The sequence below is a fragment of the Agelaius tricolor genome, unplaced genomic scaffold, assembly GCF_023055355.1.
Source record: "Agelaius tricolor isolate 1412-34295 unplaced genomic scaffold, bAgeTri1.0.p SCAF_8, whole genome shotgun sequence".
NCBI lineage: Eukaryota > Metazoa > Chordata > Aves > Passeriformes > Icteridae > Agelaius > Agelaius tricolor.
The window spans coordinates 5,954,389-5,977,187 of NW_027269268.1; the positions used below are offsets into that span (position 1 = coordinate 5,954,389).

At 41.0% G+C, this 22,799-nt stretch overlaps 1 protein-coding gene across 4 annotated transcripts in view; it reads left to right on the forward strand.

The window, feature by feature from the left end:
* The window catches only part of NR3C2 (nuclear receptor subfamily 3 group C member 2), a 189,885-nt gene that overhangs the window by 119,586 nt on the left and 47,500 nt on the right, over positions 1-22,799 (forward strand). For all 4 annotated transcript variants that reach the window (XM_071431471.1, XM_071431472.1, XM_071431473.1 and 1 more), the window contains one exon: positions 20,298-20,414. In XM_071431471.1, coding sequence (XP_071287572.1) covers positions 20,298-20,414 — 117 coding nt within the window. The remainder of the gene's footprint in view (positions 1-20,297; positions 20,415-22,799) is intronic.

A 22,799-nucleotide genomic window follows, 5' to 3' on the forward strand; every position in this document is an offset into this window, starting at 1 on the left:
AAAAATGCCAAAATGGGAATAGTTTCTGCAATAGAAAGACATTATTTTAGAACACAATGTGATGTCCGTATTACAGAAAAAGAGTGTAATGGTGATTTTGAAGAAAATTGCTTCTTTGGAACTTTCAGACTGTTCTTGTAAGATGCCAACAAAAGGCCATCCCCTTTGCATGTTACTGAATATTCTGGTAAATATTTTGAATATTTTTTTTATTCTTGTAATTTAGCATTTTGCACTTTTTCCAGAAAAGGTGTCATTACTTTCAGCATTAAGGCATTTGTATCAGATTTCTACATCTCCTTTCATTTGCCCTTAATTCTTGATTCTTGCGGAAAACCATACCCAGAATAGTGACATTTTCCCTACTCATTTGCCATTCATGGTGAATTTGCATTCATTTTGGGCTACCAGGCAGAAGAACTAGAGCATATTTCCCTCATTTGTACCCTGCCTGTTTATTTTACTTCCTCTGGAAATCAGTTTGTGGTGCTCTCCAGGACAGAGAGACCGGACCTAATGTTTAGAACTTGCTGTTGCAAAACCTGCTCCCTCACATAGCATAAAACTGATGTGATCCTGTGTGATGGAAGGGACTCATGGCAAACAATTCCCACACAGTCACAGCAGCCAGGCTGATTCCAGAGCAGGGTGCTGGTAAAAAAGGTAATATTGCTTTCCCAGAGACGACTGAGCGATGCCGTGTGTGAGAGCAGGGCCAGGAAACCGAGCTGGAAGGATTTTGAACAGGAACAATCCAAACTGCGGTTTGAAGGTTTACAAACCTTTTGCATGCTCTGCACACGTTCTCTGATAAGCCTCTTCTTGATTAGGCTGGAACAGCTTTTTTAATTTAAAGCTAATGCCTGTGGGGAAGAAGTGCAATGGTTCTGTACTTTCAAAACTCGGGCATTTATGCAAGTTTCTTATAAGCATTTTAGGAATCTAACTATATCATTCCATTTCTGAAAGGACATTTTTTGTCTTGGGTGTTTAGCTGTAGATGAGTATTATTATATGTATTTCACAGACTCGTGCTCTAATTTTTTTTCTAAGAATAATTATATATTTGGAGCAAAGCATTCAATTATTTATTCATCCATTTTACCACGTGGACTTAGCAAATGGACTTGTGTTAGCCTATACACCGTATCATGCATGCAAATTCCACTCTTAACAATAGTGCTTGAAATTATGTAAGCGATAGGTGCTAATTTTCTCTGATACAACAGAATGATAATGATGGGCTATTGGGAAAAAATAATAATAAGTACTTCTTAGGTTGTGTGCACTGGCATACTAAACTATTCATAAAATTAAAAAAGGAGAATGAAAAGACACTAACCTACTTAAAAAATGATGCCTTTCACTTGCAGTCTTTTTAGTGATAACAGGATGAGAGTATTCCTACAGTGATAGCACCATATTCCTGAAACTATCAGGTTGTGCAGTATTTTGGATGAGGGTGGTTGTTAAAGGCTTCATCTGCAAGGTGTAAACAGCCAGACAGTTGAATTCTAGATGTTCAAGTGGTTTATAGAGCCCTGAGAACTACGAGTAGTAATTCATATTCCATACTTCTGCACTGTCATCGTGCAGGTAACTCTGTGCTGAATGTAGGGCAGCAGGCAATCTGTCAAGTAGACTATATTTTAATACAGCAACATTGCATACAGCTTTATAAAATAAATTGTGGTGCTGGAAAATAGTGCGAGCACTTGGACACAGTGGTTTTCACTGAGCTTCATCTTTTCTTGCTTCCCTTCTATTTCATGAAGGAATACACTTCCATGTAAGAAATTTAGAAAGCATACCTAGCAATTATTCCGTGTAAATTATTCATTTCAAAGTAGGAAGAGGAAATATGGCAAGGATGAGCTCTTTCACTGACTGTTTAATAATAAAAGATCCTTCATGGAAAGCTTATGAAAAAATGAAGGACATAAAAGCACAAGCAAAACATATGTATTAGTACATGCTAAAAGCTCTGTGATGAGACAAAAGAGGGTTGAGCAGCAGAGGGGTGTTGAACAGCATTTGGGTAAATTTGCTTACTTAAGCATCCCTTTTTCCATTGAGTTAGAAAAAGTTCCAGAAATAGAAAACTGAAGGACAGTATCATCTTTCTGAAATTCATTTCAGCCCTTCCTATTGCCATTCTCATACTCTCTGTATTTTCTATATTACCATTCCACAAAGAAAGTGAGAAGGTCCTTGTTACTGTCACCATTCTTTGTGTCCTTGAAGCCTTCAATAACAAACTCACAATGCAGGAACACCTGTATTTCCCACAAGGAATAAGGTGGGAAATGCTGTGTGTGCTTCTGCAGCCCAAGGTGCCCACTCAGATTCCACAGGGAAAGGTGGTTCTGAGGTACTGCCAGATACTGCAAGGGGGCCTAATCCAAAATCCACATGCAAGTGCATTATGGGGATTATGCAATCCTTAATCCTAAAATCAGTATGCCTGGGAATTTCTTGGAGAATTTGAACGAAGGTTGTCAACTGAAAAAATGAGGGAAATCCTTAGAAAAAAATTATTTCCATCCGGTTGTGGGACAAATATAAGATTTCAGCTGGAATCAGAAACAAAGGTTTAGGGAAAGAGGGGAGAAGGGCCTCTGGCATCCAGTGAGGGGCACAGAGCAGGCCACAGCAAAAACAGTTCTCCTGTTCCAGACATGGATGTCACACCTTACAGTGGCACTTGCCAATACTAATAAAGGAAGATTAAATTTAAAGTGAGAGGAAGATAGTTGTTCAGAGAAAAGCCCTGGTGCTCAGGCCTGTCATGTCTTTGTCACAGACTGAGCTGGCATGTGCATCTTTAGCTTGTGTCCTTCTGCTAGGCTTTACCTTTGGCTCTCTGCTTCCTTAGCTCTCTCTGGGTCTCATGGGAGAAGGGCTGTTTCATGGGAAACAGCAAATTTGGGAATGTGAGGAATATGTGTGACAGCCCAGGCCTGAGGGACACAGGGGCCATGTGGCTGAGCCTGTGAAGGGGCAGAATAGCAAACCTGTTCAGAAGGAAGGGCAGTCAGGAAGGATTTTGGGGACAGGGATCTAAACAGGGCCACCTGCTGCAGTGCAGCAGCTCTCCTGGAGCATGTTTTAGTAGGCTGCTGAAGGCAATCTGTTGCTTTTCTTTTGTCCTTTACTCTAGGACTTTCCCTCAGTTAATATGTACAGTGCAGGTATTATGTTTATTTGCTATTTAGTCAAACTTATTGTAAGTATTCATTTTTATTAATCAGCCTGTCAGGGTTTGGGGTTTTTTAGGGAGTTTTTAAGTGTTTTTCCCTGTATGTAAACATAGTGTACCTTTGGTTTCCTGGGAACCCTTGACCTCAGCAGAAGCGTGGCTGCTCAGTGCTCGATTAACTGGGTTAATTCCATTTTGCACAACTATAACTAATGGCCATTTAAAGCTGCCAGGAGCCCGCCGTGGGTTTCTCCTCGTGCCTGACCCTGGTGGGGAGCAGCGCATTAATCAGCGCTCTCTGCCACGGTTTATTGCTCTGTGATGAGGGTTAACTGACCACTTCCTAGGAATAATGAAAAACAGAGGTCAGCAATCACTGACTGAGTGGAGAGAGGAGCTCTTCCCACTTGTACTTCTCCTCTTTCGTCCTCGGGCAGCGACAAACGTGTCTGCTCCACCACTTCAGCATGAACACTTATCTTTAAAATTCATCTTAATTATACATCAATCCCTGTCACGTGCTTACCCAATTGAAACAATCAAAACCACTGAGCCAGTTACCTAATTAAAGTCAGTGTAATCGTATTTGCAGGAAAACACTGCTCTCTCTGCAGAGCCTGCTTGGGAGGGTGTTCTTGCAGCCGCAGCGTGGATGCGGCACTGGAGCTCCCCAGGCCAAACCTTTTGATGATGGCTCAGTAATCCGTGTCCCTTCCAAGCACTGGAGTTTAATTTCTGAGTGCAGATACAGCAGCTGCCAGGGTAACCCTCACTTGCAGGTACTGATGGATGCTGGGTCACAAATTCACACTGAAGGATATTTTGAGTTACGTTTTTCTCAACTCTGTGGTTTTACTGCTGGTTGTGGTTTGTGCAGGCCTCACACCCATGGGATGTCAGGCCAGCTTCTGGGCTGGATGGCTTTGCTGGCCAGTGGCACCCATGGCAACATGTGCAGAAGTTGCCCACTCCCTGTGCAGGAGGTATTTGAGCAGGGAATATGTCCTGGGAGCATTCATTTGTCTTTCTCCCTTCAGCTATGGGGCATGCTTGCTCTGCCTCTCAGCCTGCACTGCAGGGCTGTAGGGTGTGGGATACGCTCCTCTGCTCAGTGGTTAGGGTCTTAGAGCCACATTTCCTCTTCCCAGAAAGTTTTAGAAAAGCAGACAATGTAAATCACAAGCCAGGGGTTGTCATTTTTTCCTAAGGCCAGAGGGGGAGAGGTGAAATGGGATGTGTGTGGGACATCCATCCCTTGGGGCAGCACTCCTCTGTCACAGTACCATGACAGAGCCCTGTGAGGCCACGTAGGTGTCTGCCAGCAGTAACCTGGGGGACAAACAGGTTACTGGGACAGGTTTTTGGGGACATTTTTGCATCCATAAGTTTTTATGGCTGCCACTAGCTATTTTCCCTGTCCTTATAGAGAGCAGCAGAGGGTGGCATCAGGCTGTTTTGGGCTCACCCCCGAGATAGACTCAGCAAGTCAAGTCCCAGGGACCATGAAAGCTTGTAGGCAGAGCTGGAGCCATGGGTACCTGTTCCAGTTGCCTCACATGGGGACCTGTACCCCAACCAGCTGCATGTCTGCCTCCTTGGAAAGCATTCTCTTAAAAATGCTAAACAGTCAGAACATTCAAGCTATGGGAGTGACAGGTCAGGCTCAGTGCACGAATAGACATTTATTTTTTGCCTTACTCTTTGCTTGCCTTTGCTTTTGCAACCTGTGCCTCATTCCCCTTTCCTCCAAGCTGTTTCCTTGCTGCATCTTGAGAGTGTGATGGGGATTTTCTGCACGTAGTCCCTGTGCCAAAGCATTGCCTGGCACATGGAAGAGATGGCTGGAGCACAAGCTCAGCTCAGACCCTCTGCCCTGGTCCGTGCTCTTTGCAGAAGGGAGCTCTGGAGGTTGGCAGCCAACCTCCACCAAAACCTTTGCAAATCATATCACGTACAAACTGCAACTTTTCAGTATTTTATACTGTGATCCGTTATAATTTTAAGTGATAATGTATGAGATGGCAAAAGGCACATCTGTGGTATCAGAGCAGTGATGCTTCAAAGGGTCTGTCTCAAAGTGTGAAGGCTCTTGAGCTTCTCAAATATGTCTGTGAAAAATGTAACACGGGAGAAAACCAACATGTTCCTCCCTACCCTTATTCACAAACTTACTTTGCACTAAGCTCCGTGTTTCTAGCTGATACATTCTTACTCTCACAAAATAATATTCAGCCTCAGGCTGACACACAGCATGGAAAATTTCAGCCCTAACTGCTAATGTGTGGTAAAGTTATAAGCAATAGAAAATGAGGTCTTAAAATGAGAAGTGTCAGGCAACCTTAACTATATGTAGACCTACCATATTCAATGATGATAATTTGGTTTTTGACAGATTTCAACCAATTTGCAGATTCATTTTGACATATACTATACAGAGAAAGGGGGGGGAGAAGTCCCTGGAGTAGGACTCTCAGGCTTATAGGTATGACTTTGTAAGTAGTCAAAGCACTGATCAACCACACAGTGATTTTACCTTCTGCCAAACCTTCAAAACTGTGCTGCAGAATGTCCATTACAAAAAAATCATAAGGTAAAATCAAGGCACCAATGCACTGAAGCTGAGACCTGTTGACTTTATGCTGTTCTTATTTCATTCCATGAGTCTAAATGTAGTTTGCAGAAAAATGTCGAGTTAATAAAAATATTGCAAAAGTTGTAGCTTAAAGCTTGCATTGCTTGCATAAACAAAAGCCTCAGCTAGCATGCTATTCAGGTATGCATAGCCAGCACAGTTTTAGCAACAAATGCTGACTTTCCAGTAAACACTGCAGATTTCTATTTTGTCTCTCATTTATGGACTAAGGATCTGTCCAGGGTATTTTTCCAGAGCAGAACTATGAACTTTGCTTATTTGGAGCATCAAGAAGTGGTTTTAAGCCCAAGCCAGGTGAAGGGGTTTCAGGTGGCAATGTGGGGGCAAAGGGTTACCTTTAGGATAACATTTCTGGGTGGGCTCACCTGCTGGTACAGGGGCTTGGGAATTTTGTGTGCCCAAACATGGCTGTTGGCCTGGAATGTTGCTTGGAGATTATATAGCAAGCTGCATCCCAGCAGGCTTGTTTGCAGGCTGCCTGCAGCTGGGCTTTGCTGGTTTTTTGGCTAGTTTTTTGGTGCTTGGTTGCTTTGAGGGTTTTTTTCCCAGATCACATGCAAAACCTATGTGAATGGTAATCACCCGTTCCCTGGATCAGGCTCTGGCAGCCTCTACATGACTTTTAAAGTGTCTTTCAGTAGAGCCCTGCTGACAGCTCAACAGTTACATAAAATGCTGCCTTCCTAAAAATCACTTCACAGCAATGTCAGTGTGTGAGGAGCTAGGCTAATCCAGTTACTTCCCTGCTGGGATATAATTTGTCATTTTGCAGAACTGTTCCACCTGACTTATACAGTCTGGGGTAAAAATGTTTGCTTAGCCGTGTCTCTTTACCTGGACAGGATAACTTGGTGCTATATATGTTTGTGGCAAAGACTTGTATGGGTAAAACTGCTTTTATTGAACAGTCCTGTTGTTTTACAGATGATAAACTTGAGATGTGAATAACCCTTTTCATTATCAGCAGTAAAATGTGAAATTTCAAGCGATGCAATCTCCATCTTTTATGGTAGCTCGTTTAGTCATAATTAATTCCTGGGAGGATTTTGATGGCATGTAGCCTAAATTTTTTTCCTTCCCTTGATCTTACTCTCTTCATCAGGTCAAAAATCTTTGGCTACTCGGTATTCTTAAGGCTAGGCACATGCTTAGGTGCCCAAGGCAAAAGGGCTGCAGGCACGTGACTGGGGACTTGGACTAGGCTGTTATCATTTCCCATCTCTAATTATCAGAGGAGTTACAGGCGGGCAAAGGGCTACTTTAAATTTTCTTGGTAAATCAGTCCCTCTGGCTTCTAATCATTTCCGTTCCACTTCTCTGGACTTCCTCCAGTTTGTTTGTATCTTCCAGTAATGAAGTGCCTGAACTGCATACAATATTCCAGGTGTGGCTGCAAAAGAAATGCATGAAGAGAGCACTGCTGTGCCACCCTGCCCCATTGTGTAATGCTTCTACAGAACAAGCCAGGGGTCTCAGTGGCACTTGATTCTCCTCTGACACATTGCTTCTTATATTCAGATTATCCTCATATTCCTAGGTCTCTTTCAATGGTGATACTTTCCAAATTTTGCTTTGTTACTGTGCCTTGTTAACTCTTTCTTTTGCATTTCTCCCTTGATACATGCCATAGCATTTTTTCCTACTGCAATTTTACTGCTTGTTTCCTATCTTTGCTTCCAATTTTGCTACACCTCTTTGTATTATTTTTCTGTCCAAACTTGTGCTGGCAACTCCTCCTCTTTTCTTCCCACTTCAATGATGTCCCTCTGATAGTTCACAGGATATCTTCACAGTGTGATAAACTCTGATTTTGGCAGTTACTTAGGCTCAGTAGAAATTTGCTGTAGAAATACTTAATGATGGAATTGGTATAGGATCTTTTCATCATGTACATCTTGCCAGATAATAACAATAAACTGGATTCTAGATTTCCTGCTCACTGTATAAGCAGCCTTTTCAGGTGAGGAGTAGAGGGAGAGAGAGTTTAGTGGATAAGAAATATAGTGGATAAAATGAACTGGGCATCGTGCATCAATAAATAAATAAAATACATTTTCTGCATGAGTGCATCTCCCAGTGGTGTCTCCATTTTAAAGGAGGTATTCCTGACCTGCTGGGTGGCTCAGCATCTTCAGGGACCATTACCTTGGAACTGTGAGGGGTAAGGGTGCTCCTGGAGGCAGGAGGAGTGTGCTGTGCCCAGGAGGGAACTGCCAACCAACACTCTTCTTTTCTGCAAAGGAATAGTGGATTTCTTATACTGATTTTCCCTTTTACTCAGTGTAGGCATCTGAACTTGGGTAAATGGAGTTTCCCTAGTTGCATCAGCACTAATATAGAGAGGTCTTCAGTCTGTACCAGCTTCTCCAGGCTTGGAGGGGCTGTAATGGCAGAGCAAGTCAGGCTCTGATTATCTTTTGGTTGGTCTCTATTCCCTTTCAAAAATTAGTTCACTTCCACACTTTGTCTTGTCTACTTCAACTTTAGGTCTTCTGGTTAACTAAAAGTCCGTCTGTCTCTTGGGAAGTCCCTCAAAAACCAGCAACCACCAATCTTTCCACATAACTTTTTAATTATTTCTGCATGTGAGTTTTGGCTGTGCTCCAACATTGAAATCATTATGCTGTTTCAGAGTGTAAATAAGTGGGACTGGATTAATAAATTGTATGAAACATGGTGCCACACTTCATTATAATCCACTTATCAAAGTGGAAAAACCTTTTAGTACATAAAGTGCATCTGCTTTTAATTTTCATTTTGATCTTTTCTTTGTGTATTTTCAGACACAAGTGCACATTTTCAGGGAGGCTGTTAATGCTGGTGCCTGGCAGTTTCAAAGTTACTTCTGAGGATGGCAAAACAGCCTACCAATTTGGGATATATAAGGAGAAGCATAGGATTGGGTTATTCTCTCATAATTGTGAACTGGGGTGCAATACTTCACAAGGAAATCTGGCATAAGCAGAGGGCAGATTTTGTTTCTTTATGTTAGTGACCTTTTTAAAATTTCCATTTTCTTAATGCAGATTTTGTCATTTTTACTTACAAAGTGGTCTTTGCCTTTAGTCACTCTCATTTTCCCATGATAAAACAATTGCTTTTGATGCCAGTAGGGAAACTCACCTGTTCCAGAGTGCAGAAACACATCATGAGCCACATGGAGCTGCAGTTAAGCTCCTACCATGGCTTTCACTAGGGGATCACCACCCTCATCATCTTTCTTTCCTTGACCCCTCCTGCAAGCCTCAGCTCCAACAGCTGCTCCTGAGGAGATTGGACTCTGTCCCTGGCTGATTTCTATCACTTTAATGAGCAAATTGCTGTATTTTATCAAGATTAGTCCAAAGTATTTTTGTGCTGTTGATACATTTCTTGTAAGCAATGACATTTCATTTCACATCAGTTTGTATTAAATAGCTACTTGCAGGAAACTAAAATGAATTCAATCTGCTTAGTACTACCGGAATTCTAATTATGAAAAAGGAACTCTAAAAAAAAAAAAAAAATCTGTGTCCAGACCTGCTCCTTGTGAAGTTAAATGGGAATAGACTGAGGACTTTCTGATTTTGTTCTTTTTAAATTAGTTGAATGCAGAGGGTGAGGATATATACCAGGGAGGAGCTGCAACCCTAATCCAGGGGGGAATTTGGATATAAATTATATATTAATTAGTCTTTAGTTTTCATTGAGCAAAAAAATTTTGAAATAACAATTATTGCAGTTAGGCAAAATGCTCTTTGAAAGTAATTATATTTATGCCTGAGTTATGATGTATTTATGTCCCAAGATAATTATTTTTCTGTTGTCTTATGCCTCCTTTTTCATTTTTGTTCTCAGTGGCCACCATTATTGGGGCTGAAATTTCACACATTCAGTTCTACCTGAATATCCTTTCCCTTGCTGAAAAAGGAAGGTCTGATCCCTTCAAGGTGTCACTCTGGCATATGAATTATGTGTCTGAGAAGTTTTGTGTGCTTTAAAAGATGTCTGGTTTGTTTGCTTATAACTCCCAATGGCAACTTTATGTGTGTTGGAAATGTCAGATGCAGAGCAAGTCACCCGTGGCTTTAGCTGTTCAAGACCTAGGATGATTCCAGTGTGAAAGGTCACCCCTGTGTATATTTCTGTGACAAAGCAAATTGCAATTCCTGTGGAAAAGGTGCAGAAATGAGGGCATGGATCCAGCACCCATCATGGTGGCTGTCACCATGGCAGATTTATTAATATCTTTTTTTATCTCTTAGAGGTCATTCTTGTGCCACAGCTGAGGTGCCAGACCCACCATGCCTGGGTGAGGGGGGCCGTGGGGGTTTTACTTGTGAGAAGAGCTCCAGTAAAATTTGGGGTAATTAGGCAAAGCTTTGGTTCTTCATCAGTGTTTTTGCTGCTGTGTGATGCTCGCTCAGCCTCTTGAGGGTGGATGAGTAAGCAAAGGGCCAAGTGTTTGTTTTCTGGTCCTGTTTAGGGGTTTTTGGGGAAGGGTTGGAGGAGGCTGAGACCTGTGGCTCTGCAGCCAAGAGATTCTGCACCCACTTTGGGGAATGGTACTTGGAAAGATGTGCTCATCCAATTAAAGATGGAAATCATGATTGTAATTAGTGTAATATCTGAATTTGCACTTTTTGGTTTATGTTGTTATAGTATTTTAACAGTGAACGTACTGTGAAATTTCATTATAATTGTCAGATCTTTTTTCTACAGCCCCCTAATCCCCTTTCTTCTTTCTTCAGATTTATCTGGGTGACAGAGAGCTGAGGTTTCTGATAAAAATAAACAAATGGAGAGAGAAAAAGAAGAAAATAAATAGGGAGACAAGTACATAGTTCAAAGGATAAACCAGACTCTTCCTCAAAAAGTCAGTAAACAAATACAGAGAATTTTTAAGTTCACTTTGGTGAGCATCTGATATTACTTTGGTCAACATTTCTGTGTTTGGGATCTCAAGGGACTGTGCTAAAAGGCTCTCTTGTGATGGTATTGCTTGCAGCCTTTAAAAGAAAATTATTATTGACCAGGGTTTTAGTGGAAAATATTTGTCAACGTATGTGCTGGCAATATTTTAAATTGTTGCTATTATACATAATAATATTCATTATTATAAATTTAGCATATTTCCAGACTGAGCTGTAGTAAACTGTACATGAAAAATGCAAGAGAAAAATATGCTTTGAAGATAATGTGTCATTCACACAGAATAAAATTTGTGATCTGCTGAGCATGCTAAATGCAAGAACACAGCAGACTTGAACATCAAAATGTTTGCAAAAACCAAAGGGCAGCTAGTTTTAAAAACAAAAAAATTAACAGAATATTTTCACTGAGATCAAGAGTTGGGGAAAGTTTAACTTTGTGAAACAAACAGCCTATTTTTCTAGTAATATCTTTTATAAGTAGCATGCATCTTATTGAAGGAGTCAGCCTGGAATTGCAGATTTTAAAATGGAGGTGCAAACCACAGAATTAATGCTGTGCATCTTGATTTTTCTGTTTGTCCTGTGAGAAGTTATCTCTTGGTTATTACTGCAAAGACAATTTGTTACATTAATATATCAGCAGGATGGTCGGGCAAACACAGAAGTTTGGAGGAATGAATAAAGTGTAGCAGGCTTCAGGTACACTTGCAAATAAAAATACTTTTGTAGAGGTGAATAGTTTCAGTACAGTGTTCACTGAAGGAGTCTGGCTCAGGGAGCCACAGAGTCATTCAGAAATCCTCACATTACCAACTAGTGCTCCATATCCCAGAATGCTCCCCCCACACCTCACTCTCAAACATTCCCTCAAATGAACTTGATATTTCACACAAATGTTATTTTACACCGAGTGCTTCCTGAAATCCAGTTGGAGCAGTGAGCTATTTGTAGAGCAGGATACTACATCGTGTATCAGTGGAGCAGACTGGCTGACCACTTTATGGCACCAAAAAATGGAAGGGCATTTCAGTTACAATTTAAGATTTTTGCATTACACTCATTTAAAAAAGTATTTTCAGATCTTTTAGACCATTTCTTGTATGTTGAGATTTTCCATTAAAGCGCCTGGAAATTTGTAGTATGTCAAGAATGCCTTATCAGATTTGTAGCATGGGAAAGCAGTATTAGCCAGCACACATGCAACATGATCTCTTGTAAATCTGCCTCTGCAGATAGCAGCATCTAGAGACTTCAAAAATATTCAGTTAAAATTAAACCAAACTGAAAATTTGGAAACTTGCTGCAAGAGAAAATGCTGTAAAGTATTAGATGCGTGATTTTGTCAAAACATCCTCTAAAGCTCTAATTCCACTCTCTGTATCACTGTATCCATTATAATCTAAAATCAAAAGTAATTGAGCTGAAAACTAGTTTCAAAACAGAAACAAAATTATTTCACTCAATAACAGGATTTTTTTTAGTATTTGTAGATAATTTTCCTTGGTTTTCATCCAAAAGAGATTTCCAGTGCTGTGTGATTTCACTGAATCAGAAATGCTTTGCAAAGATCAGGTTTTTCCTAGTCCTCTTCTGCGCTAACATCATGCAGCATCTCTTTGACCACCTGAAAAGGGAATTATCTTGTAGTCTGACATGTGGCTGTCTTCAGGTTTCCAGCAAGCTGAACTGAAAAATGGTCCTGGGGATGGTCTCAGCACCAGTTTGGGGCATATCTTGTGTTGGTGGCTCAGCCTGTCTGAATAACAGGATGGCTGGAGCACCACACACAGCCTTGGAGGGGCTTTCAAGATTCTGCAGTGTTTTTTAAGCATGGCATACGAAAATGTGCACGTGGACCTTAAATGTGAGGTGCTCACAAATATTTTTGTGCTCGCTCGTCTCGCTGCCATTAGCAGGTTTCATCCCTGCTGGATGGTTTCTCCTGCAGAAAATAGTCGCCTCTTTTGGGCTACATCCCATGCTCCCTTGCCAAATTTCCTCTCTCCTTGATCCCTCTCATCGGTGCCCTTTCAGTCTGCTTAAAATAGTGAGTGAGAATCATTTTTATAACTTCTCATCTCCTTTGCCAGGGTCACCAGACCATTCCAATTGTTGTTGTTATCCTGGTCTCAGCCCAGTGTGAAAGCAAGCTTCCAGAGAATGTGAAGGAGCAGAAGACAGTCTCCATGTTAAGACTGGCAGAGCACTGGAGTCTGTGCTCTTAGGTGTGTGTGTAGGGAGTGTGTAAATGACAACTCAAAGAGTTTTGCATATGAAGTTTGCATTTTTAATAAAAGTTTTGCATTTTTACATATATGTTTCCAGCATCTGGAGACGCAACCCTCCTTGCTCCACTTGGAAAAAAAGGGGAATCAGCTTTGTATGTGTGGTCACCGTTGGAGGAAGCTCTGGTAGCTCATCTGTGAGCACCAGTGGGTGTGCCCTGCTTTTGAAAAAGCCCTTGCTGGGTTTTGTGGACCCTGCAGGAAATGATTCTGTTGAGGCTTTGTTTTTATCCCCTGCCATCAGTAATTTAAATGTACTTTGCTTCAGTATATTCAATCAGGTGTAGCCATACCTTTAACTGCAGTATGAATGTGCCCTGTGAAATCACATTTATTGGCTGAACAGAGGAAATAATTCATTTAGAAGATAAATGAGAAGACTGAAGAAAGTGTTACAGAACAAGAAAGGGGTAAAAGTCTTGAGGATGAAAGTAAGTTAAAAAAAATGGCTGGAAAACAAATTTTATTGAAGAAAAGAAAAAGAAGGGGGGAGTAGAAAGTAAGGAGACTTTAGAAAAATATCATTAAAATGGCAGATAAAAAAGAATCCAGTTAATATAAAGAGTGAAGAAAGTGAAAGATATCTTGGGACCTAGAAGTAGCAGAAGGTAATTTAGAATGAGAAGCAGGCAGGAAATATCCCAGATGTGAAGAATATTTTGCCAAAGTCAAAACAAATTTTAATTAAGCCTCTAATTTATTATAAAGGAGGGAAAGCTCTAAATTCTTGTTTCAGGGAAGGATTTAGATTATACCTATGCTATAAGCATGCTGTAATAATGTTAATAATAGACCAGTATTGTCATCTTGTTAGATACTGGCTTGGTCTGCAGCTGAAAAGCACGCTGTCTGGGAATGATAGGGTCTGTGCAGTAATAAGGGAGATAAACCCTGATTTTTGGGAAACCCTGAGATTCAATATCTAAAATGCAAACCCAGAGTACTCTCTGTGTAAAATAAAGGGCCAATTTTCATATCTAAGTCCTGTACCATGGCTGTGGCATTTATAAGCTTATTCTGCTACACATAAATCTCAGCATGAGGAATCAAGTTTATTAGTTTACCGTGGTCAGACTGGACTGGTTTAAACAGAGCTGAGGAAGTTAATTATCCAGTGTCTCAGGTGGGTCTGGCAATGAGTAACTAGCCCTGGAGAGAGGCACTGGAGCTGTGCTGGGGGGACAGGTCCTGCTGGAGTGTGGGGATGGATGGCCGGCTGGGAGGGACTGCCATAATCTCTTTCCCAGGTTGTTCGAACCAGTTCAAGAGCAGTAAAACAAGGTTATGTAATTGACATGTGATGTAGCCTAAAATAGTGACTGCAAACATAGGCTGCTGTTGCTGGGCAGTTGTCAACTGCTTTAAAAAAAAAAAAAAAGGCAAAAAAAAAAACCAACCCAAAACAAAAAAAGCGCCCTGAACTGTGTAACAAATGGACATTTGAAATGAAAATGCAGTTCTCATTTCCATTGACTAGCAGGTTTGTTGGTTTTTGTATTGCAAGAAATAGGGATGTTGTGAAAACTGAAATTTGAAAAGAGATTCATCATCATACTTATCATGTTGATCTATTTGAGAGTACCTGCCTGCTGCAGATGGTGAAGTGAAAACCTCAGGTATATGCAGTTTGTCCCTTGATAGTGTGATACGACTCCTGGCAAACAGGAAATCCTTTTCTGGATGTGGAAAACCATTGTGGCAAGTCTTGGCAGCAATTTTATTTGTATAATGGCCATCAAAAGGTAGAAATAGTTCATTTTTAGTAATTGAAGGAGCTTATATGGATACAGAGGCAAAACCTGGGGGGATTTCGGAGCTGGTTTAAAGGAACACATCACATAGCTCAGTGAGCACAAATGAGAGGTTGGGATATGCACATTTTGTGATTCTTTGGTGTAGGAGGCAAAACCCTTCATTAGAGCTATCCCAGAAAGCAGAAAAACCTGGTGTTAAGTTCTGTTTGCTGACCAGATATTCCTCAGATGAGAGACTTCCTTTAGAAAATCCTGATGATTTTCTGCAGCATGTTTGCTTTGTCTTTAGCAGGGAAGGTCTGTGGCTCAGGTTGGAAGGGATGCACAGGCTGAGCTTGTGCAGTCTGACAGGCTGGTGGGTAAAGGGGAAGGAGAGTGTTAAGAAATAAATGTTATTTATTCCATAAGGCTTTTATATGTATCGCTGCTGGGGAGATAATCTTCCCAGTTGGGAAATATTCCAGAAATGAAGCACTTATTCCAGCCCAGAAGCTGCAAAAGGGAGCCTAGCTCTTAACATGCCGATCTGCAAGGCAGGGCTGGAGGTGGCTTCCAGCTCCTCTCTCCTCAAACCCTGGAAGAAGGCTCGGCTTTCTGGCTGCCTGCAGGGAGAAGACAACTCTGCCTGCAATTTTCTGAGTCAAAGTATTAATTCTCATTGTGGAGGAAGAAGGGAAATTGGGACATTTTATATGCATTTTGATGTGCCTCAGTAAGACACTATTTAAAAGCTGAGCTTTTCAAGCTACTTCTGCTTCATTTGGTCCTCAGCTGCTGCTCCTGTTTTCTCACTTTGCTGTCCCTTTGTGAGGCTTCCTCAGTCTTGGGACCCAAGGCACATTCCTGTTTCAGACATCAGCCCCTGAGTGGATTTTGGATTTTTCTTTGCCTCTCTCAGTGAATGTGTGTGTGTGTGTGTGGATCTAGAAGAGAATAAAGAGAGCTGCCTGCCCAGGTAAAAGCAGGAAAGAACATGTGGAAGGCAGCAGTGCCCCAGGAGAGGAGCTGGTTGTTAGTGACACACAAGTGAGCGTGAGTCAACAACCTAATGCCATTGCCAAAAGCCAGCTCTGGTCCAGGATTGCATTAGCAGGGCTGCTGTGTGTGCAAGATGCAGGAAATAACCATTTTATTGGCCTTAGTGATGGTGAAACTCAGCAAGAAAAATGTGCCCTGTTTTAGGAAAGAGGCTGGAGGAGAATAGGAGGAATTGACGACAGATTCAGGAAACATGACCTGCGAGGAGAGATTGAGAGAACTGGATTTGTTTAGCCCAGCAAAGGGATGGGGAACATAAATCTTTTGATAGGCAGGAGATTGTTGTGAGAAGGTGGTGATCTATTACTCTGAATGTCTATGGGGGGACTATGAGTTTTTCCTGTTGCAAGATATTCCTGTTTGGGGGAAATGTAAAGGGAAAAAACACAACTTCAGGGGTGCCTAATCACACAGGGCTTGTAGGTTGTAGGGAAGTTGCAGAATACCTTTCCTCAGGAGATTTTAATACAAATAGAAAGAAAACTAAAAACCTGCCTGAACTGTGAAGTTAGTCTTATCATGCTTCCATGAGTGGGCTTGAATTAAACAGTCTTTGGGTCCTCTTCCAGCATGCTTTTCTCCTTACAAAATTTAACATTTGATCATAGTAGTTGCTATTTTAACCAGAGAACAAAAATGTAGAATACTCATTAATGACTTGCAATTCCTTACTTAGACTTCAAAAAACTGGAGGGAATTTTTTTTTTTTTTTAGGAGGAAGATAAAACATGTGGAATGTTTCAGAAATTTCTGTGATTTTCTAATTTTGCCCTAGACAGGAACAGAAATAATACTGACAAGAAATATCTACATCTCGTTCCTTTTGCAGCCTTACCTGTTGGGAAGTATGGCAGCCCTTGGAGTGCAGCAGTGCTCTGCACACATACATGAGTTCATCTTAGCAAGTTGATTTTGGGGACTGGTGACTCAATCACTGTAGTGGAGTTTTAAAATGGGGAAAGGCACAACTTCTGCTGTAGCCTTATTTTGGCAGTAATTCCTAGGCCAAATAAGAACAGCTTTTTCTCCTCCCCTTCTTTATTGCTGAATTTTGCTTATTCAGGAAAACTCAGTAAGAGGGAAGACTGAATTTCATGAATACTTCTTTTGTTTTCTTTTGCAAGCCTGTAAAAGCAGAGAATTATAGAATCTTTGGAGGTGAGAGGGTTGGAAACATTCAAATCTTTTTGTGTGTACATTCAGTTGTGTCATTATGTGGTGGCACAATAACTTGGAAAATGCAAACTTCAATATTCCTCTATCTCTACTGCTAAGAGAAAAGATCTCACTTTCTTCTTACTGTGTAGCTGTGTGTTACCCAGTCGTTATTTATTTAGAACAGGAAAATTTTCCTCGTATCTTTGGTACCTTTGTATTTCAGATGGAACAGGAATTAGCTGCTTTAAGTGCTCTTAATGATAGCATAAGTAAAAATTACTTTCATCTTAATGCATTTAGCACATGGGAGATGAGAATTCAATATCTGCTCTGTCACTTTCCAGCCCACTTGTGGGTGATTGAACGGGATAAAAAGAACAGCTGGATTAAGCTAAACACAAACTGCACAAGGCAGATCAATAAATCTCTTGAAAGAGTTGGAGATCTCGCAGCACAAAAACATCAAGCCTCTCTTCAGGATGGCCTCCTCCACCCCAGTGAGGTCCTCAAGAGCCCTGGAGGTCCTGAGAGCACTGCATCAATTTCAGATATGTCAGGTTTTGGTTTGATCCTGAGGGGCCTTAGTGAAGCACAGATGGGACATACTGTTTTGTTAGGTGTGTCTTTGCTTTGCTCGCTTACTTTACAAAATTGGTTTATTTGATTGCATGAAAGACCAAAGCCCTTTTTTTTCATTGTAGATGCTAAATGAAAAACTGTTCATTATTTTATAGCTGTACTCTGCATCGTGGGTTTGTTGGAATGTTGATATCTTCTGGTTTATTAAAGGGTTTTCAAGTTACTTTCATTAATGTAAACTTTATGATGGCTGTGGTTTTTAAGGAATATCTAGAAATTAAAAAAATTGTGAAGATTTTGTTTGCTGTTTGCCTTGCTTACTAGAAAAGCTAGTTATAGATTTTGTACCATACATTACTACTCAGAGATGCATGATTCAGAAATTGATGAACCTTTACTAAGTTATGTTTTCTGAAAGTATTTGATCTAGAGTAGATAGGTCACAAAGCAATAATTGCAGACTACTGAAAGAATTTGAGGGGTGATTTATGGAATATTCTGCTGTTGGGGGAATATTTCTTAGGAAGTCCCATTGTGACAGTGTTGGAATCAAACATTACCACATTTAAAAATGCAATCCAAGTAATTATCCTGGAGTGCATAAACGGGAACTTTTGTATTAAACCCATTCGATTTTTAAAGTAGTAGTGGAAAATGTTGACTTACCAGGTATACATTTTTTTAGCACAAACTGCCTTCAGGGTAGTTCTGCAAAGGGGTTCATTTTGCAGTGTTGGAGCTGACTTGTCTTATTAATAGCCTGCACCCGCCTGTGGAAGCCTAAAAATGGTATTGCAGTATCTGATGTACAAAGGACATTGTACGAGTACTGAGCAAGTGCACCTGCATTCCTGGCAGAAAATAACCATTTTTCCCTTCTTCCTCCAGAAAAAGGAGTATATGCCAGTATTTGTAAGGACATATAAACCATCTTTATGCTGTATATCATAATTTTAAATGCTTTTGTTTTCTCCTTTTGTGTTACTTTCATGCTGTCTGAGTGGTAGTTCTTTAGGAGATGTGCTCAAGTCAGTTCAGAGCAAAAATAGAAAGAGGAATTAAGTTGACTCTTCTCTTTCATGTTTGTTTTCGTATAGATCACATCACAAAATAAGCATTGTGTATCACCCAGGTTTTCATTTTATGATTAGCTGAGAATGTTATCTTTTTCTTGTTTAGCAGGCCTACTTAAAAGCCAGCTGATAGATCCTGGTGCTGTCACTGTATTGTACAAATTGATTTTATGCCTTATTCTTCAATTTTATGCCTTATTCTTCAATTATTTTGAACTTTTGTTCTTTTTCATCTGTGTCACAGTGCTAGGTAAAGTCCCTTAATAAAACCTTCATTTGCCCATCTGCTTGTTCTTTAAACATCCTAAAGCATTATCTAAATGATGATACCTTTGTGATACTACTGTAGCACTTCACTCACTCAAATGAGATAGTTTTTCTTTGTGTGAGATGCTCAGAAGAGATTTGAGAAACATCAACTGAACAAGTTTCAGTTCACTGTCTAGAGAACATTGTAAGGCTGAAAGGAAGAGAGTTGCAGAGATAGGAAATTACTTTGCTGAAGTTTTAAGGCAAATTCCTGAAAGAGCCCAAAGCAGAAGCCAGGTCTCCTGTGTCCCATGAATATTCTCTTTATCTTTCTCAAAGAAGCATATGAGTATTGTGGAAAATAGCTTGGCAGACATATTTTATGCCTCTTGTCCTACATCAGCTCTGTCCCCTTGTGCATCTGTGTCTTCATTCCCTCTCCCTGCACATCAGTCCCTGCCCGTTCCAGTGCAGCTGTGCTCCTGACTTCTTCCAGGGCTTCCCCTCCTCTCCTACAGCTGCTATTTGCTTTGGTCCTTGGCTGGAACTTTATTTGCACATCTCTTGGGTTTCTGCACATTTGTTCTGTCCCTCCCAGATCCCTGTGTGCCACCTCTGGATCAAGGCACCTAAAACAAATTCCTCTTTCTTCTGCTGTCACACTACACCAACCCTTGCAGCTTCCTTTATTCTTCCACATCAAATTCAAGCACCAGGCTTTGAAAAGGCCATGTGATAGTGCCCTTGCCTGAGACACTGCACTGGTTTGCTCCACCTGTGTTCCTCCCATGGAGCAAAATGCTTTTTGAGTCCAAGTTCTGAAATGCCAGCCTGTTTCCCTGGTTGCCCTGTAGTTCCCTTCTGCATTAAATACCTGCTGTCTCTCCAGGACTGCTTCTGTGGGGCTTTACAGAAATTAAATGATATAGTTGTGATTTAAGCCTGGTTGAAGAGAGAAGAGTATATGGGGAAAGTTAACCTCAGCTGTGCATTTCTGCTTTATATCCTGAACTTCTTGAGCATGAGAATGTACTCAAACTTAGACCTGTTAGACTGCTCTGTGACACAGCACACCTAAGAAGATTTGAAAAATCTCAAACCAATTGTTTGCTTTTCACTAGGAGAAAAATTCCAGTCGTGTTTAGGGAAAAAAAAAAAAAGTAATGCAATCTCTCTTGAGGGTGACACCAAAACTCCTTTCCAAATTAAAAAGAAGAGATGCTCATAATAAACACCCATGACAACTCACCAAGATCATTTGGAAAGGGTAAAGAATGGAATTTGAAGTGTCTTCAGTAATAAGAATCTCAAAATGAGTGCAAAACAGCGGAGAAGAACAAATTGGAATTATGTAAATACAGCCTCTAATAATGCATTTTATTCTTGGTTCATTCAGGCCAGCACAATTACCTGTGTGCGGGAAGGAACGACTGTATAATTGATAAGATTCGGAGGAAGAACTGCCCAGCCTGTCGATTACAGAAATGTCTGCAAGCTGGAATGAATTTAGGAGGTAAGCAGAATATTAATAGTTCAGTCTCTTAATTTGATTAGGTGAAAACATTGGAAATGTGCAGCCTTTTTATAGTTCTGGCAGCTGCATAATCTCAGAAGTTTTAAGGTGGGATTATCCTAAAGAAGTGCTTAATAGCTGATAAACTCTATTGTCATTCTATATTGGGGTTTGGAGGTGCCTATTTTACGGCACAGAAAAAAGAAAAGTGGGTGTTTTATGATGACAGTAATTTTAGTAGAATACCATAAGCTAAAAATATTAAGGTTTCAACTATTGCATAGTTTTTTGGTTTTCTGGGTTTTTTTTTTGTTTTTGATGAACATTCTCCTGAATACTGGAAAACGTGTTACACCGTCGTGAAAGCAAATTCACACATAGTGAAACCTCTCAACTTCTTTGGTGCTTATTCAGCATTTTTGTTGATTTTTTTCTGTGACTGTAAGGATGTGCAATTAATTTTGATGATGTTACTGCATTGTTCCTATATCAACAGCAACAAGGAAAAATGTTTTCTTACTAATTGTCAAAAACATACTGAAAACAGTATGATAACAAAATTTATAAGAGGTTTTCTCTGTTGTTTTAATCCTTCTTTGGTAATGGTTATGTGTTTCCCTCTGTGCTTCAGTGGATTTACTGTCTCAAGCCATCATCTGAGCACATGCTATTACTAATGCCTTTTTTCCACCACTCCTGTGTTTATGATGTTGTCTGTGAACAGGGGTTTGGATGCTGCTGCAGGTCCTTTCCCTGATGTACAGGGTTACCCTTCCCTTAGAGTGTTTTCACTGTACAGAAAATTGCAACACGGTCATGTTAATTCCTCCCTATCTCAAAATTCACTTTTTGTCCTCCTGGACCTATTCCTCTGGCAGCTCAGTTTAGTTCTACAGACTGAGCTGCTTTGTCTTTCATAGGTTGTGTGCAAAATCCTGGTTCCTGCTTGCTGCCTTTTTCTACCTCCCAGACTTCTTTTTTTTGTCTTGTCTCCTGGCAGAAATACTCAAACAAGCCACACCTTACTTTTTCAGAGAGAGTAGCCCTGTTAGGCTCTCTTTCAACCCCCTTCCCAATTTTGAGATACTACATTGCACCCTAGGCCCCTTATTTCCTTTTCCCAAGGGAAAACAGGGCCAGATTGTGGCATGCTGGGGAGGTGACAGCTTTCCCTTGGTTTTGATCTGCACTGTTCAGCCTAGCAAGGGAAACAAAATGCCTTTGTTTGATGAAGCAGGAGCTCCATGGTAGCAGCTCCTTCATCCCAGAAAACCAGTGCTGGAAATCATTGTGGAGCAGGGAGGTCAGCTCTCTGCAGTGCTGGGAATGTTGCTGCATCCTGCTGGCAGCTGGTGTAGGGCACCCCCCTGGATGTGCCCTGTGCAGTGCCAGTGGAGCTCCAGCAAACCCAGGGCTTGAGAACCTTAGGAAACAGCAGCAGGGGACATTTATCTGCAATGTCATGAGTTCATCCCTGTGATGTCCAGGTGGGTTTCAAAGGATGTGTTCCCATGATGTCCTCTGCAGAAAAGCAAGGCAGGAGGGAAACTGCTTCTTTTTTTTTTTGCCTTTTATTTTTGCCGGTTTTTTTGTTTGTTTGTTTGTTTGTTTGTTTGTTAATACTGACTGGTATGCTGTAAATGAGGAATGCATTGAAAAATCCTCTCTTTTGTTGGAGCTTGGTAGACTGCTGGAAATCATAATTTGTGACCTGTGTTTATTGCAGCTTTGGGTCCCTCACTACAAGAAAGACATTGAGGTGCTGGAGTGAGTCCAGAGAAGGGCAGTGAAGGTGGTGAAGGGTCTGAAGCACAAGTCTGATGAGGAGTGGCTGAGGGAGCTGGGGTTGTTTGGCTCCTTAGAAAAGGAGTCTCAGGGGAAGCCTAATCACTCTCTACAACTGCCTGAAAGGAGGGTGTAGCAAGGTGGTGATCAGTTGGTCTCTCCTCACATGAAACAAGCTACAGCATGAAAGAAAATGGCCTTAGGTTGTGCCAGGTGAGGTTTAGATTGGATTTTAGGAGAAATATCTTCATTGAAAGGTTGGTCAGACACTGAAGTAGGCTGTCCAGGGTGGAATTACCATCCCTGGAAGTGCTCAAAAACGTGCAGATGTGGCACTTGGGGACAAGGCTTAGTGGTGGACTTGGCAGTGCTGGGTTAGCAGTTGGACTCGATGTTTTTAGAGGTCTTTTCCCAACTTTAATGTGTGTGACTCTTTGACCTGGAAGGCCAAGTCTGCCTCTGCAGTGTACAGCTGGCACACAGTTGAGATTTGCAGTTCAGCTGTTTCAGTGATTTTCATCACAGAGAGAAACTTGTGGGGAAATTCTCACTCCTGATTTGATCCCCTTATGCCATGTAAAGGTGGCAAAATGTGACAAA